At 60.5% G+C, this 19,949-nt stretch overlaps 9 protein-coding genes across 9 annotated transcripts; 5 read left to right on the plus strand and 4 right to left on the minus strand.

Moving 5' to 3' along the window:
- Positions 1–285: 285 nt before the first annotated feature.
- Positions 286–845, plus strand: ACA1_113740 (Fbox domain containing protein; the record flags this gene model as incomplete). Its single annotated transcript, XM_004342089.1, has 3 exons — positions 286–374; positions 461–618; positions 697–845. The coding sequence occupies 3 exons, from the start codon at positions 286–288 to the stop codon at positions 843–845; spliced, it is 396 nt and encodes a 131-aa protein (XP_004342138.1).
- A 44-nt stretch (positions 846–889) lies between these two features.
- ACA1_113750 (uncharacterized protein) lies at positions 890–2,382 on the plus strand (the record flags this gene model as incomplete). Its single annotated transcript, XM_004342090.1, has 6 exons — positions 890–954; positions 1,095–1,200; positions 1,483–1,536; positions 1,641–1,714; positions 1,830–2,127; positions 2,236–2,382. The coding sequence occupies 6 exons, from the start codon at positions 890–892 to the stop codon at positions 2,380–2,382; spliced, it is 744 nt and encodes a 247-aa protein (XP_004342139.1).
- A 67-nt stretch (positions 2,383–2,449) lies between these two features.
- ACA1_113760 (signal recognition particle 19 kDa protein) lies at positions 2,450–3,073 on the minus strand (the record flags this gene model as incomplete). Its single annotated transcript, XM_004342091.1, has 3 exons — positions 2,450–2,583; positions 2,701–2,797; positions 2,903–3,073. The coding sequence occupies 3 exons, from the start codon at positions 3,071–3,073 to the stop codon at positions 2,450–2,452; spliced, it is 402 nt and encodes a 133-aa protein (XP_004342140.1).
- Positions 3,074–3,258: 185 nt separating this feature from the next.
- On the plus strand, positions 3,259–8,413 carry ACA1_113770 (sulfate permease subfamily protein; the record flags this gene model as incomplete). Its single annotated transcript, XM_004342092.1, has 21 exons — positions 3,259–3,565; positions 3,674–3,805; positions 3,913–4,016; positions 4,173–4,390; positions 4,529–4,697; positions 4,806–4,886; positions 5,133–5,342; positions 5,453–5,534; positions 5,674–5,785; positions 5,899–5,980; positions 6,074–6,137; positions 6,252–6,353; positions 6,517–6,600; positions 6,676–6,890; positions 6,976–7,036; positions 7,104–7,204; positions 7,334–7,439; positions 7,509–7,565; positions 7,714–7,822; positions 7,952–8,011; positions 8,080–8,413. The coding sequence occupies 21 exons, from the start codon at positions 3,259–3,261 to the stop codon at positions 8,411–8,413; spliced, it is 2,790 nt and encodes a 929-aa protein (XP_004342141.1).
- A 145-nt stretch (positions 8,414–8,558) lies between these two features.
- On the plus strand, positions 8,559–9,992 carry ACA1_113780 (COP9 signalosome subunit 6, putative; the record flags this gene model as incomplete). Its single annotated transcript, XM_004342093.1, has 6 exons — positions 8,559–8,844; positions 8,913–9,001; positions 9,118–9,349; positions 9,484–9,576; positions 9,667–9,767; positions 9,849–9,992. 6 exons carry the CDS (start codon positions 8,559–8,561, stop codon positions 9,990–9,992), a joined length of 945 nt encoding a protein of 314 aa, XP_004342142.1.
- Positions 9,993–10,179: 187 nt separating this feature from the next.
- Positions 10,180–12,072, plus strand: ACA1_113790 (purine nucleosidase; the record flags this gene model as incomplete). The annotated part of the gene is made up of 9 exons (XM_004342094.1): positions 10,180–10,216; positions 10,297–10,446; positions 10,578–10,739; positions 10,830–11,026; positions 11,092–11,145; positions 11,285–11,457; positions 11,537–11,580; positions 11,681–11,789; positions 11,886–12,072. 9 exons carry the CDS (start codon positions 10,180–10,182, stop codon positions 12,070–12,072), a joined length of 1,113 nt encoding a protein of 370 aa, XP_004342143.1.
- Positions 12,073–12,130: 58 nt separating this feature from the next.
- ACA1_113800 (ABC2 type transporter superfamily protein) lies at positions 12,131–14,473 on the minus strand (the record flags this gene model as incomplete). The annotated part of the gene is made up of 3 exons (XM_004342095.1): positions 12,131–12,753; positions 12,875–13,631; positions 13,724–14,473. 3 exons carry the CDS (start codon positions 14,471–14,473, stop codon positions 12,131–12,133), a joined length of 2,130 nt encoding a protein of 709 aa, XP_004342144.1.
- A 344-nt stretch (positions 14,474–14,817) lies between these two features.
- Positions 14,818–15,620, minus strand: ACA1_113810 (uncharacterized protein; the record flags this gene model as incomplete). Its single annotated transcript, XM_004342096.1, has 2 exons — positions 14,818–15,222; positions 15,303–15,620. 2 exons carry the CDS (start codon positions 15,618–15,620, stop codon positions 14,818–14,820), a joined length of 723 nt encoding a protein of 240 aa, XP_004342145.1.
- A 229-nt stretch (positions 15,621–15,849) lies between these two features.
- ACA1_113820 (ABC2 type transporter superfamily protein) lies at positions 15,850–18,912 on the minus strand (the record flags this gene model as incomplete). Its single annotated transcript, XM_004342097.1, is given in 9 exon segments — positions 15,850–15,983; positions 16,050–16,547; positions 16,631–16,732; positions 16,848–17,165; positions 17,238–17,339; positions 17,443–17,583; positions 17,739–17,832; positions 18,179–18,379; positions 18,394–18,912. The coding sequence occupies 9 exon segments, from the start codon at positions 18,910–18,912 to the stop codon at positions 15,850–15,852; spliced, it is 2,109 nt and encodes a 702-aa protein (XP_004342146.1).
- Positions 18,913–19,949: the final 1,037 nt, after the last annotated feature.

The following is a 19,949-nucleotide window of genomic DNA, read 5'->3' on the forward strand; positions in this document are numbered from 1 at the left end:
CCCCTCTTGTAAGTATGCGGCCGCTCACACACCGCGCGTGTGGCCCCTCTTGTATCATTTTCCCTCTTTCTCTCCATCACACTCTCTCCCTCATCTCCACTGGTTAAGGGAGTAGCGGGGTGTGAGACACGTAAAAAACATGTTCGAGCACGTCCTGTTGATCCTACCTCCCCGGGTACCTCGTGCACGTCCTCACCACCACAGGGGCCGTGAGTGCTGGCCAGGCGCAACACCACAGTCACCGCAGTCCCCCCCCCACCACGCCACAACGAGTTGTGCTGAGCGATGGAGGAGCAGGCCTGCAGCGGTTCTGGTGTCGGCTGCTGGTTCCCGTGGCGTCTCCTGCCGTGCGAGCAGGGGCTGTTGGTCTTCAGGTCAGCTCCCCCCTAGTTTTCGTTCTTTCTTTCGTCTCTTTCGTTCTCTCTCTTTCTTCCCTGACCGGCCCAGCGAGACCCCGCAGCTTCCTGGGGGAGCGGGACTTGGTGGCTGCGGCGGCCGTGTGCCGGCTGTTCCGGGCGTGGGCCAACGACAAGACCCTCTGGCGCGCTGCCGCCCTCCGCCGGGCTGTGGCGCCGCAGGTGGGCCGGAGCTGGAAGAGCCTCCTCTTCCAGTCCCGTTGTACGCTCCCCCCGACCACAAGTGCAGCGCGCAATTTGCTCGCCTGACCGCTCTGCTCACCGGTGGCTGGTGGTGAAGGCGTGGCGCCGGAGGGCTACCACCGCAAGTTCACGGACACGGCCCACAGCGGCGGCTCCTGGCTGATCGCCACCAAGGCAACTCCCATCACCCCCTTCGACCCCCTCGTGACTTCCTCTGTGCTCGTCCCGTGCCACGGCGCCAAATGACAGCAATCCAACATTGGCTTGGGCGGGACGGGGGCGGGCAGATGATGGCCAGCACTTCTGGAGAGCTGCAGGGTCTGGGCCTGTGGTCCTTCTCCCCATTGGGGTGTGGGTACGCACGTCCCCTCTCCATGGGCGGCGGCGGGGGGTCCACCAGGGGGATGCCGTTGTTCACGTTATCCGCATCCGCAACGCGGCATTCGCGTGGACTTCTTCATTGCACCGTGCGTGCGTGCGTGCGCGTGCGTGCAGAGGGCCGAGGGTGAAGATGGCGCTCTACTCCCATGACGACGGCGAGAGCGGCAGCGCCCAGGCTCGGGCGTGTTCGACCAAGGGACGGCCCCACCTGCTCCTCGCGGTGCGGATCCCCTGATGCCCTTCTTCATGACTCCGCCTTGTCGTTGACTCCACACACGACACACACACGACACACACACGATACACGACACGACACACGACACACACGCACCTTCCCAAATTGCGGGCTGGCCAGTCCACCACGCATGCGCGATCGATGGGCATTGGTCGGGTGGAGCTCCCCGTTCACACGCCCGTACCAATCCACGCCGTGCGGCTTTCCCACCACCACCAACCACCGCTGCGCACATGATTCATGTGTGGTCTAAAAGGCGCCAACCAGGGCGTTGAGTACTGGGTGGTGGCCATCTACGACCGCATGGCCTTCCACAGCAAGGTGACCTCTACAACCCACCCACCCACCTCCCGCTCGACGTCGCGCGCTGGCGCTTCGCCCTCACAGGCGGCCTGCCAACGTTGCTTGGGTTGGGCGGTGGACAGGTCAATCGCATGGACGAGCTGGAGACGGGGTCGATCGCGCACTACGCCTCCTACGCCCACGTGTGCGAAGTCACGTACGTCGCGTGTGTACCGCGAGGGGGGGGGCAGTGCCGCGTTTGTTCTCAATCAAACCAATGGCGGGCGATGGTGGCAACAACAACAACGACCAACAGGCACGCGTTCAATGAGTCCCTTCCCGGCGCAGTTCCCGAGGCAGGCCGGCAAGCGAGAGGACACGCACGGGTACTACATGTGCCTGGTGCCCCGCTCCGCCCTCGCGGTCCTCGAAGCCATGGACGACGACCCGGACGCGGCCCTCATCGACCAGCGCGAGAAGGAGGCCTACCACCACCACCGCCACCATCCAACGCTTTCCCGATCGGGCTGCGAGCGGGAAGTCGAAAGTGCAGAGGAGGAGGATCGAGAGGGCTTCGAGTCCGCCGCCGGCATCTGCCGGCACTTCAAGCCCTTCCGGATGGAGCTGCAGGTTGGTTCTTCTCTTCTATCGTCTCTTCTCTATTGGTGGTGGTGGGTGGCGGTGGGTTGCCTCGTGAGATGCTGCTATTTCTGAGACGCGCGGCGGCGATGAGGGCAGGCGTGGGAGAGCGCCCCGAAGACGATCAAGCGGCTGGAGGTGGCGGCGCGGGTATTCTGCGCGTCGTGCCACGCTCTGTTCAGCGACCGAGCGCAGCTGGCCCTCCACCGATGTCGTCACCAAGTGCGGCCGGCGGCCTCGACATGACGCGGCGATAATGAATGGAATGTATGTAATGTATGCATGTGAGGTGTGTGTGTGGCGTGTCTCCCCATCACCTGCCCTTCCGCTTATCGCGTTTGCCGCCCTTGCCACCCGCCGCCGCCGCACCGCTGGCCGCCGCACCGCCGCCTTGTCTGGACTGCAGTCTGGGGATGAGCTCGCCCAGCTTCACCATCAGCGCCGCCTCTGTGCCATGGCCACCCCCACCACCACAGTGAGTGTCATACACACGACTCTTTGATAGCGGCATAAAAAGCAGACGGAGCAGTAGTAGAGAGATGGCTAGGCTGGAGGGACACGCACTAGTGTGGATGTCAGGGTGGACTGACTGCTTGTTCTCCTGGACCAGAACTCGGACTCGCCCCTTCTGCATGAAATCGCGAGGAAACGCCTTGTCGGCCTGCACCACCAATTTCATTCACATGAAATTACGGAGTGAGTTGCGCACACACGAGATGGAGTGTTTTTTTGCTTTGCGTGATGGGGGTGGCAAGTAGCACTGTACCTCGAGTTCGCATTTGAAGCCGAGATGCTTGCAGACGTCATAAATCTCTTGTGCCGTGGGGTTTTCGCAGGCCTTCACCTTGGCGATTTTCCTGCCATCGGCAGCCGTCTTCTTTGAGTTGACGTAGACCGGGTAGATCACCGACCATTTCTTTTTCTCTGGGTCCATCATCTTGTGTTTTTTGTGTCTCTACAAATGATCAGCCTCGCCTTGCGACTATCTATTTCTTCAGCTTTTTCTCAGCCTGAGAAAGAAACAAAAGAAATTGCGGCTGCGCCAAATTAATTCGGTGTTTTGTCTCCGCTCCGGCACAGGCGAGTGCGGTGGGGCACCAACAACAAGGAGCAGCCGCACAGATGGAAGAGGACGAGGAACATTTCTTCGGGCTGGGCCGCTTCGAGGAGCTGGGGGCAAGTGAGGACGCCGCTCCTCGCTGGCAGCCGCTCGGCACGACAGCAGACGACGACGAAATAGAGGATGGCGACGATGACGAAGAGGCGGCCCGCACTGCCGGTGGCGCCAACGCGAAGTCAGCCGACGTGGAGCGCTCCAGAAGCGGAGCCAAAGGCGAAGAAGAAGATGCCTCGACAACAGCAGAAGATGAGGAGGAGGTGGGCGGCACCCCTGCCGACGCAGCGCTGGTGTCTCGCCAGCTCGAAAATGGTAGCCGTGCAGCTGTGTGGCCACACCCACAAACCAATTCATGCGCAGTACTGGCGGGGCTGACGTGATGACTCTTCTTCTTCTTCTTCTTCGCTCTCACATGCGTAGAGGTGGAGTTCTTCCGGGAGTTCGTGCGGGCGGTGGACCCCGACATCGGGCGGCACGACGAAGAGGTGCTCTTCGCCAACTTTGACACCTTCCGCACCTTCATCGTGGATGGCCTCCACCACGCCCTCGAAGGTGCACCACCGCCGGCCGCGCTCTTGCGTGCAACGCGTTCGTGTGTGTGCTGTCCCACACGCATATGCTCAATCGTGTGGTGCGGGTGTGGTGCGGATGTGGTGCAGGGGTCGTGAGTCCCGTGGAGGTGCACATCAAGGTGCACAAGGCCAAGAGGGACCTTTGGGGCATGTGCCACGCGGCCCTCACGCAACACTACGCCCTCACCAACGTACGTTGCATTTTTTGCACATTCCAGGAATGTGGGGCATGCCACACAGACACGCACGCGCTTTGTTTTTGTTTCCATTTCTTTGTCACGCGCGCGCGCCTTGTGTGCGATGCAGTCACTGACGCTCTGGTGGCGGGCCGTACTTGCTTCGCGCAGCCGGCGCTGCTGCACGTCATCCAAAGCGTGCAGCGCTTTCACGAGAAGCTGATCCAGGTCCGGGGCTTCGACGGCGCCGCCGACGACAGCAGCCCCGACCCGGCCTCGGACTCTGGAATCTCCTCCTCGCCCGAGGAGCCCGACTCTCCTTCCGTCAGCTCCGCCGAGAGCGACGCGGTGCCGGCCGACACTCTCACCTCCCACCCCGTCGACAAACTGTTCGTGCCCCCCCCCACTTTTATCTATTCTTTATCCTTATTCTTATTATTCCTTTTATCTATTAGTTTTCTTCTTTTTTGGCTCATCCGCGTGCGATGGTGGTGGTGACGGCCGGGCGCTGGGGTGCATGCATGCAGGCAGGCGTGGGCGAGGCGCAGCTGCACGGCGCGGGCGCTGGGAAGGCGGGCGCTCGGGGTGGTGCCCATCACGCGGTGGTTCCCCCACTACTTCCGCTACGGGTGGGCCACCAACATCAAGTTCGACCTCCTCGCCGCCATCACCATCGCCTTCATGCTCATCCCCCAGGTACGAACCCTTCTTACGTAGTTCGCACCACGCGCCGCTGGTTGCCCTCTGGGCGACCATGACCATGAGCACATGTGACCGTGATCACGGGTGCGTTTGGTCGTGCAGGGCATGGCCTACGCGCTCATCGCCGAGCTACCGCCCATCTACGGCCTCTACGCCTCCCTCACGCCGTTAATCGTATACTCGGTACGCGTCTCTATCACCAGCCACTACCACCTTCAACACCATCACCACCGTCACCTTCACCACCAGTACTGCCACTCTGGAGCGGTTTTGATTTCCGCGTCACTGATTACATCTCGTGTCTGTGTCTGTGTATGTCGTGCGTGCGTGTGTGCGTGTGTGTGTCGTGTGTGTCGTGTGGTGTGTGTCGTGTGTGTCGTGTCGTGTGTGTGTCGTGTGGTATGTGTGGCGGTGCACCTCGGGTGGCAGTTCTTCGGCACGTCGGCGGAGATATCGATGGGTCCCACGGCCATGGTGTCCCTGCTGATCCCCGAGGCCGCGAGTGCGCTCGGCGCCAAGCCCGGCACGGAGGAGTACATCCAGGCGGCCATCCTGCTGACCTTCCTCATGGGCCTGATCCTGGTCGTGGCCAGCATCCTCCGCGTCGGCTTCCTCATCGAGAACCTCCTCTCCCACCCCGTACGCCCCCTAACCCGCCGTACACGTTGCCCTGCCGACATTCTTTTGTGGACAAACAACCCGAACCCGCGTTGACGCGCAACCGGTGAACTCCGTGCATGACGTGGCAGGTGCTGAGTGGCTTCACGTCGGCTGCGGCGGTGATCATTTTCATGTCCCAGCTCAAGTCCCTCTTCCGCATCTCCGCCTCCGGTACTTGCACACGGTCGCCCTATCCACGAGGAGGGTTCTTCGCTGCCTCTCTTGCGCGAGTCCTACTCACACACCGTGGTGTGTGCGCGCGTGCGCGGTGGGAATGGCTCGTGGGGGGGGGTGCTTGAATCGAATGAAGGGGACACGCTGCCCAAGCTGCTGTACTCGCTGGGCGAGAACATCGGGGACATCCACCTGTGGTCCCTCCTCCTGGGCTGCCTCTGCGTCGCCATCCTCGTACTCGCCAAACGGTCTGAGCTGCGCTCCTCTTCCTCCTCTCGGGGTCTGCTTCTGTGTACTCATGCCACACAACACGCACGACACACGCACGACACACGCACGACACACGACACGAACGGAGCAGGTACACGAAACGGTTGCCGGTGGCGTTGATGTTGCTCGTGGCCACCACGTTCCTCACCTGGATACTGGACCTCGACACACGGGTACCTCCTACTCACCCCTCCCGAATCCGCCCTGATGGGGGGGGGGAACAATGCAATCTCGCCCCTCGATCTCACTCCACAGCGCCCGCGCAGTTGGGGCTCAAGGTGATCGGCTCGCTGCCCACAGGGCTGCCCACTCCATCCGTTGCTTTCATGAGTATACGCCCCCGGCCCCACCGCTTTGCGACGGCCTCGGCTGTGGTGATGGTTGTGGTGGTGAATGAAAACCATGGCTGTGTGGGCTAACGCCAGTGCGCGCCGCCTGGAGCAGGGGAGGCCGGATGGTCGGGCGTGTGGAGCATGCTTCCCCCGGCCACAAGCATCGCCGTTCTGGGCTTCATCGAGGGCATCTCCGTGGCCAAACGCTTCTGCGGTGCTCCATTCCTTCCCCGTCCCCGCAATCGTCACACAGCGCGCGCGCGCGCGCGCACACACACACACACACACACAACACACGACACACCGCACGCGCGTGTGGACGACAACACGCACCAACAGCGCACACGTGGTGGTGGTGGATCGGTTGTGAATGGCAGCCAAGAAGCAGTACTCCATCGACGTCGGACAGGAGATCCTCACACTCGGCCTCTGCAACTCCATCGGCGCCCTCTTCCAAAGCTGTACGCTCACTCTCCCCCCCCCGCGCGGCGTGCACACTTTGTGCTCGCTTTGCGACTCACGGCTGGCTGCACCAGATCCGGTGGCGGGCAGCCTCTCGCGGACCGCCGTCAACTACGAGAGCGGGTCGCGCACGCCGCTGTCGTCGCTTCTCGCGGCGCTGGTCATCGGCCTGACGCTGCTGCTCTTCACGCGGCTGTTCTACTACGCCCCCATGTGCGTGCTGGCCAGCATCGTCATCTCCGCCGTGTTCGCCCTCATCGACTACGAGGAGCCGCTCTTCCTCTACCGCGTACGCCTCCCTCCTCTTCCCTAACCACCACCGCCACCTCTCCTCCGATGCTGAAACCGACCGTTTCGCCTCGCCACTGGCGCAGATCAATGACCGGACGGACCTGGTGCAGCTGGCCATCGTGTTCGTCATCACCCTGTGCCTCGGTCCAGGCACGTGCACCCCTTACTCTTCGTTTGGCTCTCGCCGCTAAGTGCGTCGACGCACTTGCAGAGATCGGAGTGGGCGCGGCGGTCGGAGTGTCGCTCCTACAGGTCATCTATCGCACGGCCAAGCCCAGCTTTGTCGAGCTGGGGCGACTGGCTGGCACCCTCGTCTACAAGGCATCGACTCCCACCCCGTGTCATCGCTCTTCGTTTTCGCTTTCAATTTTTTTAATATGTTACCGCTCGGAATGTTGCGCTAATGTCGTCGCGACTTGGGCTATGCGTGGGGGGGAGCAGGAGAAGGTGAGGTACCCGCACGCCGTGACGGTGGCGGGCGCCCTGGTGCTCCGATTCGACTCCAACCTGTTCTTCGCCAACGTGGTGTGGTTCAAGGAGCGGCTCGGTACGCGTGTGGTGGCCGCCTTTGCACCTTCCACCGGACTCATTCCTCATAACTCTTGAATGCGCGCAGCCAAGTACGAGGCCAGGAGCCCGAACAAGCTGCACGGCATCATCATCGACGCCACCGGTACACGTGCCGTCCTGTTCACACGCACGACACACGCACACGCACACGAATGGGGTCGCCTCGTTCCTATTTCTACCTCTTGGCTGAGCTCCATGTGTGTGCTTGTGTGCGTGTGTGCGTGCGTGTGGCACGTGGGTGTCAATCGCAGGCGTGAATAGCATCGACTCTACGGCGGTACACGCTCTGTCGGAGATCATCGACGCCTATCGGGCCAAGGCCATGTGCTTCCTGTGGACCAACGTCAAGAGCGAAGTCCGGTACGGAGATAGTGTCATCTTGCGGCCGCAACCCTCACTGCCTCAAGTAGCGCCATTGTTTATTAGCATCACGATGCGTTTCATCGCTCATCCTCAATGGACCGTCGCTCGTCGCTCTCTCGCGCGCAGAGACACCATGGACCAGTCGGGTCTTACCAGCAAGATCGGCCCCGAGAACTTCTTCAACAGGTAACTCCTCTTGGCCCGCACCAATGTTTTGTGTAAAGTGCGCTCACCGTTGTGGCGGTGCTGCGCAGCACGCACGACGCGGTCGAGTTCATGGACGCCTACATCAAGGACCTCTCCACCACCTCCATCCTCGGCCACAAGGAGGCCACCAAGCTCCGCCGGAGGAACCGATCGTCATCTGGCGGCCCGCCGGTCAATCACGATCGGCACCACACAGGAGGAGGCACGAAGGGCGAGGGTGAAGAGACCCACACGCCGCGTCCCGGCGCAACCACGGACGATGGCGATCAGCGTGCGGCCGATGTTGAAGACGATGAGAATGGTCATCGTCAGAGCGGCAGATCCCCAGCCTTCTCGGTCCGATCGCCTGCACCTTCGCTTGAAGACGTCAGCCTCGACTAAACAAAATTTTTCGAATGTCTGTTGAGGGTCGTTGCCGCGATTCACCTCTGGGGTGTCGACATAACTTTTGTGTTTTAGTGAATTGGAAGAGCAGAAAATGACGAAATACGAAAAAAAGGAGCACATCAGCACAAATACGTAAAAGATGGAGATTGACAAGACCACGCCGACTGCTGGTGCGATCATCGAGAAGGAGGGAGGCAGCGCGTTGGACATTGCCCTTCACCCACTAGTTCTGATCAACATTTCGGATCACTACACGCGTGCCAAGTACTCCACCGAAGAGAAGAACCCTCGCGTGATCGGTGCCCTCTTCGGCGTCCAGTCTGGGCGTAATGTAGAGGTGACCAATTCGTTCGAGTTGGTCTACAACGTCATCGACGGCGCTGTCGTAATCGACACCGATTACCTCAAGGCCAAGCAAGAGCAATGTACAGTTTGCCTTCTGCACGCACTGCTGATTTTTTTTTTTTTTACAAAACGATCTTCTCGTGCGCAGTCGTTACCGTGTTCAAAAATCATGACCTGCTGGGCTGGTACTCCACCGGTGCTGAATGCAAGCCTGCCGACATCCAGATTCACAACCAGGTGCCGATCATCCTCTCTTGGAGTGCTTCAGTGTGACATCATGGTGTCGCCATAATTCTAATTAACCCTTCGCTTTCTCTTTCCCGCCATCTATGTCTGATTTTGCGTGGCCCCAGTTCATCCCCTTCAACGAGTCGCCCCTCTACCTCATCCTGGACACGCTGGTCAGCAAGGTGACCAAGGGCCTGCCCGTACAGGTCTTCGAGTCGGAGCTGAGGATCATCAACGACGAGCCCACTCTGCTCTTCTCCAAGGTCCAGTACCGAATTGAGACTGGTGAGGCCGAGCGTATCGCCGTCGACCACGTCGCCCGCGTAAGCGCCAGCGGCACCGCCGAAGGCTCGCAGCGTACGCTCCTCTATCGCACACATGACACACACGACAGCTCTGTTCGACGACCACGGGGTGAACGCACCACCGCACCACCACCGCACAACCGCACAACACTGCGGTCAGCAAAGCTGATTTTTCTTCTTCTGCAGTTACCACCCACCTCCTGGGCATGCACAACGCCATCAAGATGCTGAACGGCAAGATCAAGAACCTCACTTCCTATCTCCACGCCGTTGAGAAGGGTAATCATCATCGCACAGCTTAGACTCCGTGGAACTTTCGCGCACGTCGTGTGCTCATGGTCGTGCTCTGCTTCTTTCATTTTCGCTCAGGTGAGGTGCCTGTCGATCAGAACCTCCTGCGCCAGGTGGCCACTCTTTGCAACCTTCTGCCGGCCATCGACACTGCTGCCTTCAAGGCCGACTTTGTCGGGGTACGTGCGCCCCAATTGCTGGGCAATGCGGTCGACTGTTGTCTCATGCCAAGCTCGCCTCTGTGTGTGTGCGCATTGCAGGAGTACAATGATGCCCTTCTGGTTACGTACTTGGCGTCGATCACCAAGGGTACCTCCCTGACGAACGAGCTGGTGGATCGTTACAACGTCGCCTACGATCGCCAGGGACAGCGCAGGGGACGAGGCTTTGGTGGCTTCATGTAAAGGTTTCTTCTTTTCTTTTGAACAAAGCTCACACCTGCCCAGGGTGGTGACAAGCTCCAGTCGATTCGCACACCGCGCTTGGTCGGCGCTTGAAATTGATATTTCTAGCACACCGTTTTTTCCAGGCAGAAAGGAAAACACGCAATTAACAATCTTGTACGCATAGAAATCATTTTACCAACCACCTATGGGCCGGACAAAGATTTGGCTTGATTGCGACCCCGGTACGTGTTGACCTTTTTTTCCGTTTTAATTTAATTCAAGGATCTGACGTGAGATCAAATCGGTGGTGTCGCCGGGGCAGGGCATGACGATGCGATGGCGATCATGCTGGCCGGCCACAGCCCCAGCGTGGAGCTGCTGGGCCTATCGACAGTGGCCGGCAACCAGACCGTGGAGAAGACCACCGTCAACGCCCTCCGCGTGCTCTCCCTCGCCGACATCCGGGGCGTCGGTACACACCGCGGTCTTGCCCTCCCTGTTTTCCCCCCACACCGCCGTCACTTGCCAACACTGCTTTACGCGTGTGTGCGGTCGTGTGGCGTTGTGTCGTGTGTGTCGTGTCGTGTGTCATGTGTCGTGCAGATGTGGTGATGGGCCAGGGGGCGCCGTTGATGCGCGAGAGCAAGGTGTGTCCGGAGATCCACGGCTCCAGCGGGCTGGGCACTCGCTCCGGCCAGGAGGTGCCCGACCTGCCGCCCGTCGGCCGCCTCATCCCCAAAAAAGGTGCACTCTCTCAGACCTTAGGTACCCTGCGAATCATCAATCGGAATGCTGATTGTGTCGTGTGTGTCGTGTGTGTCGTGTGTGTCGTGTGAACATACGTATCGTCATCAGCGATCGTGCACATGTACGACGTGATCTCGCAGCACGGCGACGGGGAGGTGGTGCTGGTGGCCACCGGTTCGCTGACCAACGTGGCGCTGCTGCTGATGGTGTTCCCCGAGGTCAAGGCCAAGCTCGCGCAGATCGTGCTCATGGGCGGCGCCATGGGCATCGGCAACACCGGACCCGTCGCCGAGTTCAACATCCAGGTATCGCGCCAGAGTGCCCAAGCAATGGAATGCGCGGAATGCTCACAGCTTTGAGTGGGTGCCAGTGCGATCCCGAGGCCGCCAAGGTGGTCTTTGAGTGCGGCGTTAAGCTCGTGCAAGTCCCTCTCGAGGTGATTCCCAATCGCCCCTCCGCTCGGCAGCGCGCTCGGCACTCACTCGATTTGCCCATCGTTTGAATGATGTGTGTGCGTGTGTCGTGTTATGTGCGTGTTGCGTGTTGTGTGTATTTTCTGGCAGGTGACGCACACGTGCCTGGTGACGGACGAGGTGGTGAAGGCGCTGGAGGCGTTCGACTCCCCCTTCGGCCGCCTCATGATAGACCTTCTCCAATTCTTCGCCCAGACCTACAAGGATATCTTCTTCTTCGACTTCCCTCCTCTGCACGACCCCCTCACCATCGCCTACGTCATGTAAGCTTCCCTGCCCCCCCCCTCTCTTTCTCATCTGCCGCCGACCACCTTGTCGACCAAGCTCATCCTTTCCACACAGCGACCCGTCCATTTTCCAAACCAAGCTGCTGCGAGTCGACATCGGTTCGTCTGCGATCATCAAATGATGACGGCCGTGGTGGTTGTCCCCGCCCCACGCTGGCCATCTGACCCTGTCAGGATGTGATTTGGGGGGGGGCTGCAGAAACGAGCAGCGAGCTCAGCTATGGACAGACCGTGGTGGATGTGTGGCAGATGAGCCTCAAGCCACGCAATGTGCACGTCGCCCAGCGCGTCGATGTGCCTGCCTTCTGGTGCGTTCGCTCTCTCTCTCTCTCTCTTGCGCACGCACACGCACACGCCGCACGCTTCTTGGGTGGCTCACTCGCCCTTGTGCTAAATGCGTGCAGGGAGCTGATGCTGGCGGCGCTGCGCAAGGCCAACGAGCGGAGTCCGCTCAACTCGCTCCCCGCTGGCGCTCCAAGCGAGGAGGTGGCCGGCGAGGTCAAGCAGGCCATGGAGCCCACGGACGACACCAGTGCGCGCGAGGCCGGCCTGGCCGCGCCCCTACCCGAGCGGCCCATGGTGCCCCACTAAACGCGCGTTGCCGGTTTCACATTCAATAATAATTGTCAAAAAAAAAGAGTACTAGATTTTACATGCGTGGCTTGTTGAGGAAGCGGAGGGAGAGGTAGCCGAGCAGGCGGGTGACGAGGATGACGCCCACCACAAAGATGATGTCGCCCCACCAGTTGGTCTCCACGCCGTAGTGGTCCAGCACCTGGCCGCCCGTGATGGGCGCGCCCACCGAGTTGTAGGCCGAGCGCGTCGCGGCCGGGGTGAAGGTCTGGTCGTGCGAGAGGGCGAACTCGTTGATGAGGACCAGCTCGTAGGCGTACTTCATGAACGAGATCCACCGCGCCCACGCGATCCACACCGGCAGGTTCTCGCGCGCGATGAAGAAGCCGCCCAGCAGCACCGAGCCCAGCACGACGATGACGGACATGGTGAGGGCCTTCTTGACGTCGGGCACCGTGGCGCCGATGAAGAGGCCGATGCTGTTGCCCATGAGGACGAAGAGGCACATGATGAGGACGAAGAAGAAGAAGTTGCCGGCGTAGTCGGAGAGGCCCACCATCCAGTAGGAGATGCACGAGAACAGGATCGGGAGGATGAGCTCGAGCGGGGTCTCGGCCAGCGTCTTGCCCAAGAAGTAGGCCGACAGCCGATACGTGCCCGTCGCTCGCTCCTTCGTCAGCACCGCGCGCTCTGGCGGAACTGTCGTGTGTAGTGTCGGGTGTCGTGTGTAGTGTGTGTGTCGTGTGTGTCGTGTGTGTCGTGTTCGAATTAGAAATGAATGGAATGTGCGGAATGGTGGGGGGGGGAGGTGGCGACGTACAGGCAAAGAGGGAGAGGAACCACGTGTGCATGATCCAGAACATGGTGGAGAAGAAGAGGAAGCCGGTGCGGTCGCCGATGGCCGACTCCTTCTTGTCCATCTGGAACCAGAGCAGGCCGCCCAGGAGCGCGATGAGAGCGATCTGGATGAGGTGCATCCACGAGAGGATGTCGTGTCGCCGCTGCTTGAACGACCGCACCGCCATCACCCACGTCTGCGCAAAGAAGCTCGTCGGGTACTTCTTGCCCTTCTTCATGTCCCGCACCGCCTCGCGCTCTTCGTCATCGAGCTGGACCGGCTTCGCCTTTGACGAGCCATCGCCATCGCCGCGCTTGGCCTCGTTCTCGGCGTAGGTGTCGATCAGCAGCTGGCGCACGGTGCGGCCGTCGGCGATTGTCTCGGTCGATGTGACGACCTCGAGCATGAAGTCGGCCGGGTTGTAGCGCGGCGGCGAGTGGAGGCCGAGGCGGGCGCAGTAGGGCAGCACCCCGGCGGAGCTGCCCGAGTAGACGACCCAGCCGCCCTCGGCCAGCAGCACCACGTTGTCGAACATCATGAACATGGAGGAGGAGGGCTGGTGGATGGTGGTCACCACGGTGTGGCCGCTCTTGGCCAGGTTCTTCAGCGTCACGATCAGCCCGAGCGACGTAGCGGCATCGAGACCCGAGGTGGGCTCGTCGAGGAAGACGAGCGAGGGGTTGTTGACCAGTTCGTTGGCGATGTTGGTTCGCTTTCTCTCGCCACCCGACACTCCGCGCTGCACATCACGTGATGTTACCATATGAACAACGGTTGGCATGCAAGGAATGTTGGTTCTACGCGGGTTGTAGGAGGAAGGACGTGACGTACCACCCAGCCGCCGCCCACGATGGTGTTGGAACACCGCTGGATGCCCATCTCCGTGATGATGTCCTCTACGCGCTCGCGCTTCTCCTTCCAGGAGAGGGACTTGGGCAGCTTGAGGTAGGCCGTGTACGAGATGGTGTCGCGCACTGTGAGGTTGGGGAAGAAGATGTCGTCCTGCAGCACGTAGGCCATGCGTCGCTTGAGCTGCCGCCCCTGCACCGGCTCGCCGTTGACGAGGATGTCGCCGGTGACGTTGAGCTTGATGCGCCGCGCGAGCACGTTGAGCAGCGTGGTCTTGCCCGACCCGGTCGGCCCCATGATGGCCACCACCTGGCCGGCGGCTACGCGGCCAGAGACGTTGTTGAGGATGGGCACCTCCTTCTTGGTCTTGAAGTAGTTGGCGATGGTGTTGGGGATGGGGAGCTTGAGGAGGAGCTTGACGAAGAGGTTGCTGGGCGGCAGGGGGATCACCACCTTGTAGTTGATGTTGCGCCACTCGAGGTTGTAGCGGCTCTTGGGCGGATGAACGGAGAACGGGCACGGCTGGTTGACCTTGGCGTACTTGCTCACCACGCCCAGCCCGTTTTCCTCATCTCCGCCCACCACGAGGCCATGCTGGTGGGGCAGCTTGCCGCCGCTGGCATCATCTCCTCCGTCCGCGAGACCAGCCTCTACATCCCGGATCTTTCGCTGCCCTGCCCAGTCCTGCAGCTCCACGCTCTCACCGTCAGAGGACGACGAGGAAGAAGACATGTCCCAGAGCCTTGTGCGCCTTTAGTTCTGTTGCGGGCACTGAGTTGTTTGCGCCTCTTTTTGTACTCACACTCTCGTCTGCGCGACCAGTACGAAGAACGCGCCGCTGTGCCCGGCGAGATCACCGTACCGCCCGAGGGCATTATTCTTTCCCCGAACCCCCAAAAAGCTTCCACCATCAGGGTTTCTTCAAAATTCACGGCAGAATTGCGAGCCACACACTAGCTTGCTTTCGTCCACCAATAGCTTTTTTACTCGGAGAAAAGAAGTGACAAAAGGAGCTTGGGGGGGTTAATTCGTGTGATTATCATTATTTACATATTTGAATGTAAAGACCCCAAGTACTACTTTGCCGAAGAGACGCTGCGCTCCGCCAGCGCGGAAAGGGAGGAGAGGAGGTCGTCCGTTCCGCGCGCCTGCATGTGCGCCAGGTCGAGTCCCAGCCGCATGCCGAGCCGCGCTCGCCCCTGGGCCTCCAGGTCCGCCTCGTAGCACACGCACCAGTGCTGCAGCTCTCCATCGCCTTCTTTGTTGTGTTCTGCGGCCTCTCCGCAGCTGGTGTTGTGGTGGCGATCGTGCTCCCGTACAGACTGGCCGGGGTGGGCAGCGTCCGAGGAGGAGCTCGCCATACAGCGCGAGAGGGATGGGGCGGGGCTCACACTCCACACCCCGCGTCCGCGGAAGGCTCCCCTGTCGTAGGCCCACTCCTGCCGCACCCCCGCCCCCGCCACCACCTCCTCCCTCTCCAGCTGTGACCATCCTCCCTCCCCCCCAAAATAAAATACATCAGCCGCGGCGAGTAGAGAGAAGGTGTCAACTGTGCTGGTACCACGCCCTCCCAGCAGGCCCCGAGGGGGCTGCACACGCGGATGCGGGTCGGCTGCTCGGCACCGCCTGGTGGTGATGTCCGACAGTCCTGCTCTGCCAGTGGCGCGACAGTGAGGTCGGAGGGCCACCAGCGCGAGTAGTGGGCGGGGTCGCGCAGGGCGTCCCTCACCGCCCGCGCCTTCTTGCGCTCCTTCCTCTCCTCCGCTTCCTCGTTCCCTGGTGCGTATGGTTGTTGAAGCCTCGGCTGGTGTGCGAGGAGCACGCAGTTGCGGGTGTGGATGGTGCCCTGCGCCCTCGACTGCCACCACTCCGATGCCATGGTGCTGCTGCTGCTTTTCTTGCCGAGGTTGGCTCCTATGTGTCTCGCCAGGCATCACGCCGACCGTGATCACTGGAGGTTGATGGTTTCGACAGAACGGCAAATCTGGAGAACGTCGCAGCGGTTTGGGGTTGAACGTTGCGTGTTGTTGCGTTTCGACAAAATGAGACAAAAAAAGCTGATCGCTCTTGCCGGGTGAGGCGATGACGGTGGCGGTGATGATGATGATTTACATGCGCGGTTTGTTGAGGAAGCGGAGGGAGAGGTAGGCCAGCGTGCGGCACACCAGGATGACGCCCACCAAAAAGATGATGTCTCCCCAGATGTTCGTTTCCACGTCGTACTTGTCCAGAATCATCGAACCTGAAGAAGGCCAGTGACAGGTCAGCAACGTCGTTGCTAGAGTGGGTGGTGGGCGGTGGGCGGTACCAGTGATGCGCTGGGTGGCGGGGTCGGTGATCTCGGTGTAGGCCGAGGGGTTGGACGGGGTGAAGGTCTGGCCCTGCGAGAGGTCGAACTCGTTGATGAGCACGGCCTCGTAGGCGTACTTCATGAACGAGATCCACCGCGCCCACGCGATCCACACCGGCAGGTTCTCGGCCGAGATGAAGAAGCCGCCCAGCAGCACAGACCCGAGCACGACGATGACGGTGAGGGTGAGGGCCTTCTTGACGTCGAGCACCGTGGCGCTGATGAAGAGGCCGATCGATCCGCCCATGAGGGTGAAGAGCCACACGAGCACCACGTAGAAGATGAAGTTCGGGAAGTAGTCGGAGAGGCCCACCATCCAGTAGGAGATGACGGAGGAGATGAACGGGAGGACCAGCTCGAGCGGGGTCTCGGCCACGGTCTTGCCCAGGAAGTAGGCCGACAGCCGGTAGTTGCCCCCGGCCCGCTCCTTCGTCAGCACCGCGCGTTCGGGCGGGACTGCGCGCGCGAGAGAGAACGAGAGATGAAAAGAAAAGAGAGAATGTGAGCGACACAACGCAGTCAGCGGGCGACGAGGGCACTGAAGGGGTGCGTACAGGAGTAGAGGGCGTTGAACCAGGGCTGCATGATCCAGAACATGGTCGTGAAGAACAAGAAACCGGTCCTGTCGCCCAGGGCGCTTTCTGCGCACAGGAGAAATGGGGGTGAGCCCACCACAAAAAACAAAACAAACGAAACGAAACGAAACAAACGAAAAAACAAGCAGCACGAGGGGGGGGTGAAGACAAGGGTGGTTACCCTTCATGTCCATCTGGAACCAGAGCAGGCCCGAGAGGATAGCGATGGCGACGATGGTGAAGGTCTGCATCCAGTTGAGGATGTCGCCCCTTCGCTGCTTGAAGGCGCGCATGGCCATGACCAACATCTGGGCGTGGAAGGACGTGTTGTACTTGGGACCCTTCTTGATGTCGTGCACGGCGCTGCGCTCCTCGTCGCCGATGGTGATCGGTGGTCGCTTGCCCTCGATCGTCTTCTGGTTCTCGGCATAGGTATCGATCAGCATCTGTTTCACCGACTTGCCGTCCTTGACCGTCTCATTCGCCGTCACCACCTCCACTATTGCCCCCAAACGAGAAAGAGTTAGTGCGTGCGTGCGTGTGCGGTGGTGCGTGTGCGTGCTCTGCGTACACATGAAGTCGGCGGGGTTGTAATGGGGCGGGGCGTGGAGGCCCAGCTTGGCAAAGTAGGAGAGCACACCGGACGCGGTGCCGGAATAGACCACGAAGCCGCCTGGCGTCACGCGATGACGAAAAACAAGAGTGAGAAACCGGTCGACCGGTTGTGGTGGACAGTTTGGCGTGCTTTGGAAAGCTCTGGGGGGGAGGTGTGGTACCTTCGGCCAGGAGGAGAACGTGATCGAACATGAGGAACATGGAGGAGGAGGGCTGGTGGATGGTGCTCACCACGGTGTGGCCGCTCTTGGCCAGATTCTTCATGGAGACGATCAGCCCGAGCGACGTCGAAGAGTCGAGGCCTAGATGAATATAGAGGCAGAGAGAGAGAGAGAGAGGAGAGACGCGGTGTTGATGATGTTGTCGTTGTTGGTGATGATTTAATGCGCGGAGTTAGTTCAAAGCTCCGGTCGCATGTAATCGGGGCCGCAGAACCAATCAAAAGGCCGGGCCGTACCGGAGGTGGGCTCATCGAGAAAGATGAGGGACGGGTTGGCCACCAGCTCGTTGGCGATGTTGGTTCGCTTGCGCTCTCCGCCGGAGACACCACGCTGCACATCAGCACGCCGAGCCCGTTAGTTGAGTGCGACGAGTCCCCGCACATTGCAACAGAAAACACACAGGTGGAGTTACGCCAAATCCGGCAAAAAATATAACCCGGGCAGAGAAGCACGTGAAAGGAAAGGAAAATGGTGGCACGACACACAGCTGTGCTACCACCAGTAGACAATTAGCCGAGGCACGCTTTTCGCCTTCTTTGCGGCCGCACGTCAGACACCCCTGACAGTGCCAGCCAGCACAACAGAAAAGGAGAACAAACGAAAAAGAAGAAAAATACAAAATACAAAAAAAAAGAGAACGGCGAGTGACGAGGGTGGAGTGGTGGGTGTGACGTACCACCCAGCCGCCGCCCACGATGGTGTTGGAACACCGCTGGATGCCCAGCTCGGTGAGGATCTCGTCCACCTTCTCGCGCTTCTCCTTCCAGGAGAGGGACTTGGGCAGCTTGAGGTAGGCCGTGTACGAGATGGTGTCGCGCACCGTGAGGTTGGGGAAGAAGATGTCGTCCTGCAGCACGTAGGCCATGCGTCGCTTGAGCTGCGCCCCTGCACCGGCTCGCCGTTGACGAGGATGTCGCCGGTGACGTTGAGCTTGATGCGCCGCGCGAGCACGTTGAGCAGCGTGGTCTTGCCCGACCCGGTCGGCCCCATGATGGCAATGAGCTCGCCCGAACGAACGCTGCCGGAGACGTTGTTGAGAATCGGCATCTCCATCTTCTTCTTGAAGAGATTGAGTATCATGTCGGGGATGGGGAGCTTGAGGAGGAGCTTGACGAAGAGGTTGCTGGGCGGCATGGGGAACACCACCTTGTAGTTGATGTTGCGCCACTCGAGATTGATGTGATGCTTGGGCGGGTGCTGCGAGAACGGGCACGGCTGGTTGACCTTGGCGTACTTGCTCACGATCGCCATCTCCTGGTCGTCCTCGTAGAGGGCCGCCCTGCCCATTTCGTCCTCATTTTCGCCCTCATCGTCGTCCGACACTTGCTTGTTGTTTTTGTGCGCCGGCTTGTCGTTTTCCTCGTACGTCGCCAGCTCGTACTCCTCGGAGGACGAAGAAGAGCTGCTCATCCTTTCTAGACCTTGCGCTTCGGCTGTTGCGGCGTGGAAGAAAAGATGTACGGCCGTACGTGCAAGCTGGACCTAGATGAGTGTGGCGGTGACAAGTACTGCTCAAATCCTCGCTTGCGTTCTCTTGCTGCAAGGGACGGTGGCAGGAAAAATTGATCGCCTACCCGAATGTCCCGCGGACCGACTTCTATTTACCCGGAAATTTCGAGGTAATGTTCCTAGGCTTTTTGATGATTGGTGCGGGCAAGCCTTGGATTAATCCAATCATTTTTTGGCCGAAGTCAAGAGCCGTAGGCCGGAATGCGAGGAATGGATCAAAAAAGTTGCAAACGCTTCGCGTGACTTGCGTCCGGTTTTCCTGGCGCTTGGTTCTGTTCTCCCCGCACGCTGCCTTCTGCGTCGACTGCCCAGAGAGCCACAGAGAGCCACACAGAACGAGGGAGCGGTACACCAACACACATCCACCGCACGCACCATCAGTAACCACATCCCGACCCTAAGCATGTTCGCGCCTCGAACAGCAGACGCCGAGCAGCCCGAGCTCACTCGCGAGTCCTCCTCGCTGCTGGTCCCGCCGAACCGGCGCCAGCTCCGCAAGTCGGACAACGAACTGCACCGCCAGCGCTCGCGCTCTCGCTCGCCCACTGCCACCAGCTCTTCGTCCTCCTCGTCGTCCTCCTCCTCCTCCTCTTCAGCATCTTCATGGCGCACCGCGGGCAAGCGCCGCACGTTCAGCATGCGCGACCTCCTCCACAAAGGGCCATCCGAGCACTCCTCCACCTCTGCCCTCCTTGCCGCCTCCCTCTTCGCCTCGACTCCATCCGCGAGTAGCGGCAGCAGCAGTAGCAGCGGAGAAGAGGACACTGCCCGCCGCGAGCGGGGCGGACCTCGGGTGGTCTTCCGCTTCGGACTCGCCCAACCCGTCACCGCCACAGCGAAGGCGCGACAAGCTCAAGTCCTTCCTGCGAGCCAGCGGCGACGGGCACCATCATCACAGTGCTCGAGCCGATGGAGAAGTAGAGGACAAGAAGCACCAC

This window comes from Acanthamoeba castellanii (assembly GCF_000313135.1).
Source record: "Acanthamoeba castellanii str. Neff unplaced genomic scaffold scf7180000084669, whole genome shotgun sequence".
Classification (NCBI taxonomy): Eukaryota; Discosea; order Longamoebia; family Acanthamoebidae; genus Acanthamoeba; species Acanthamoeba castellanii.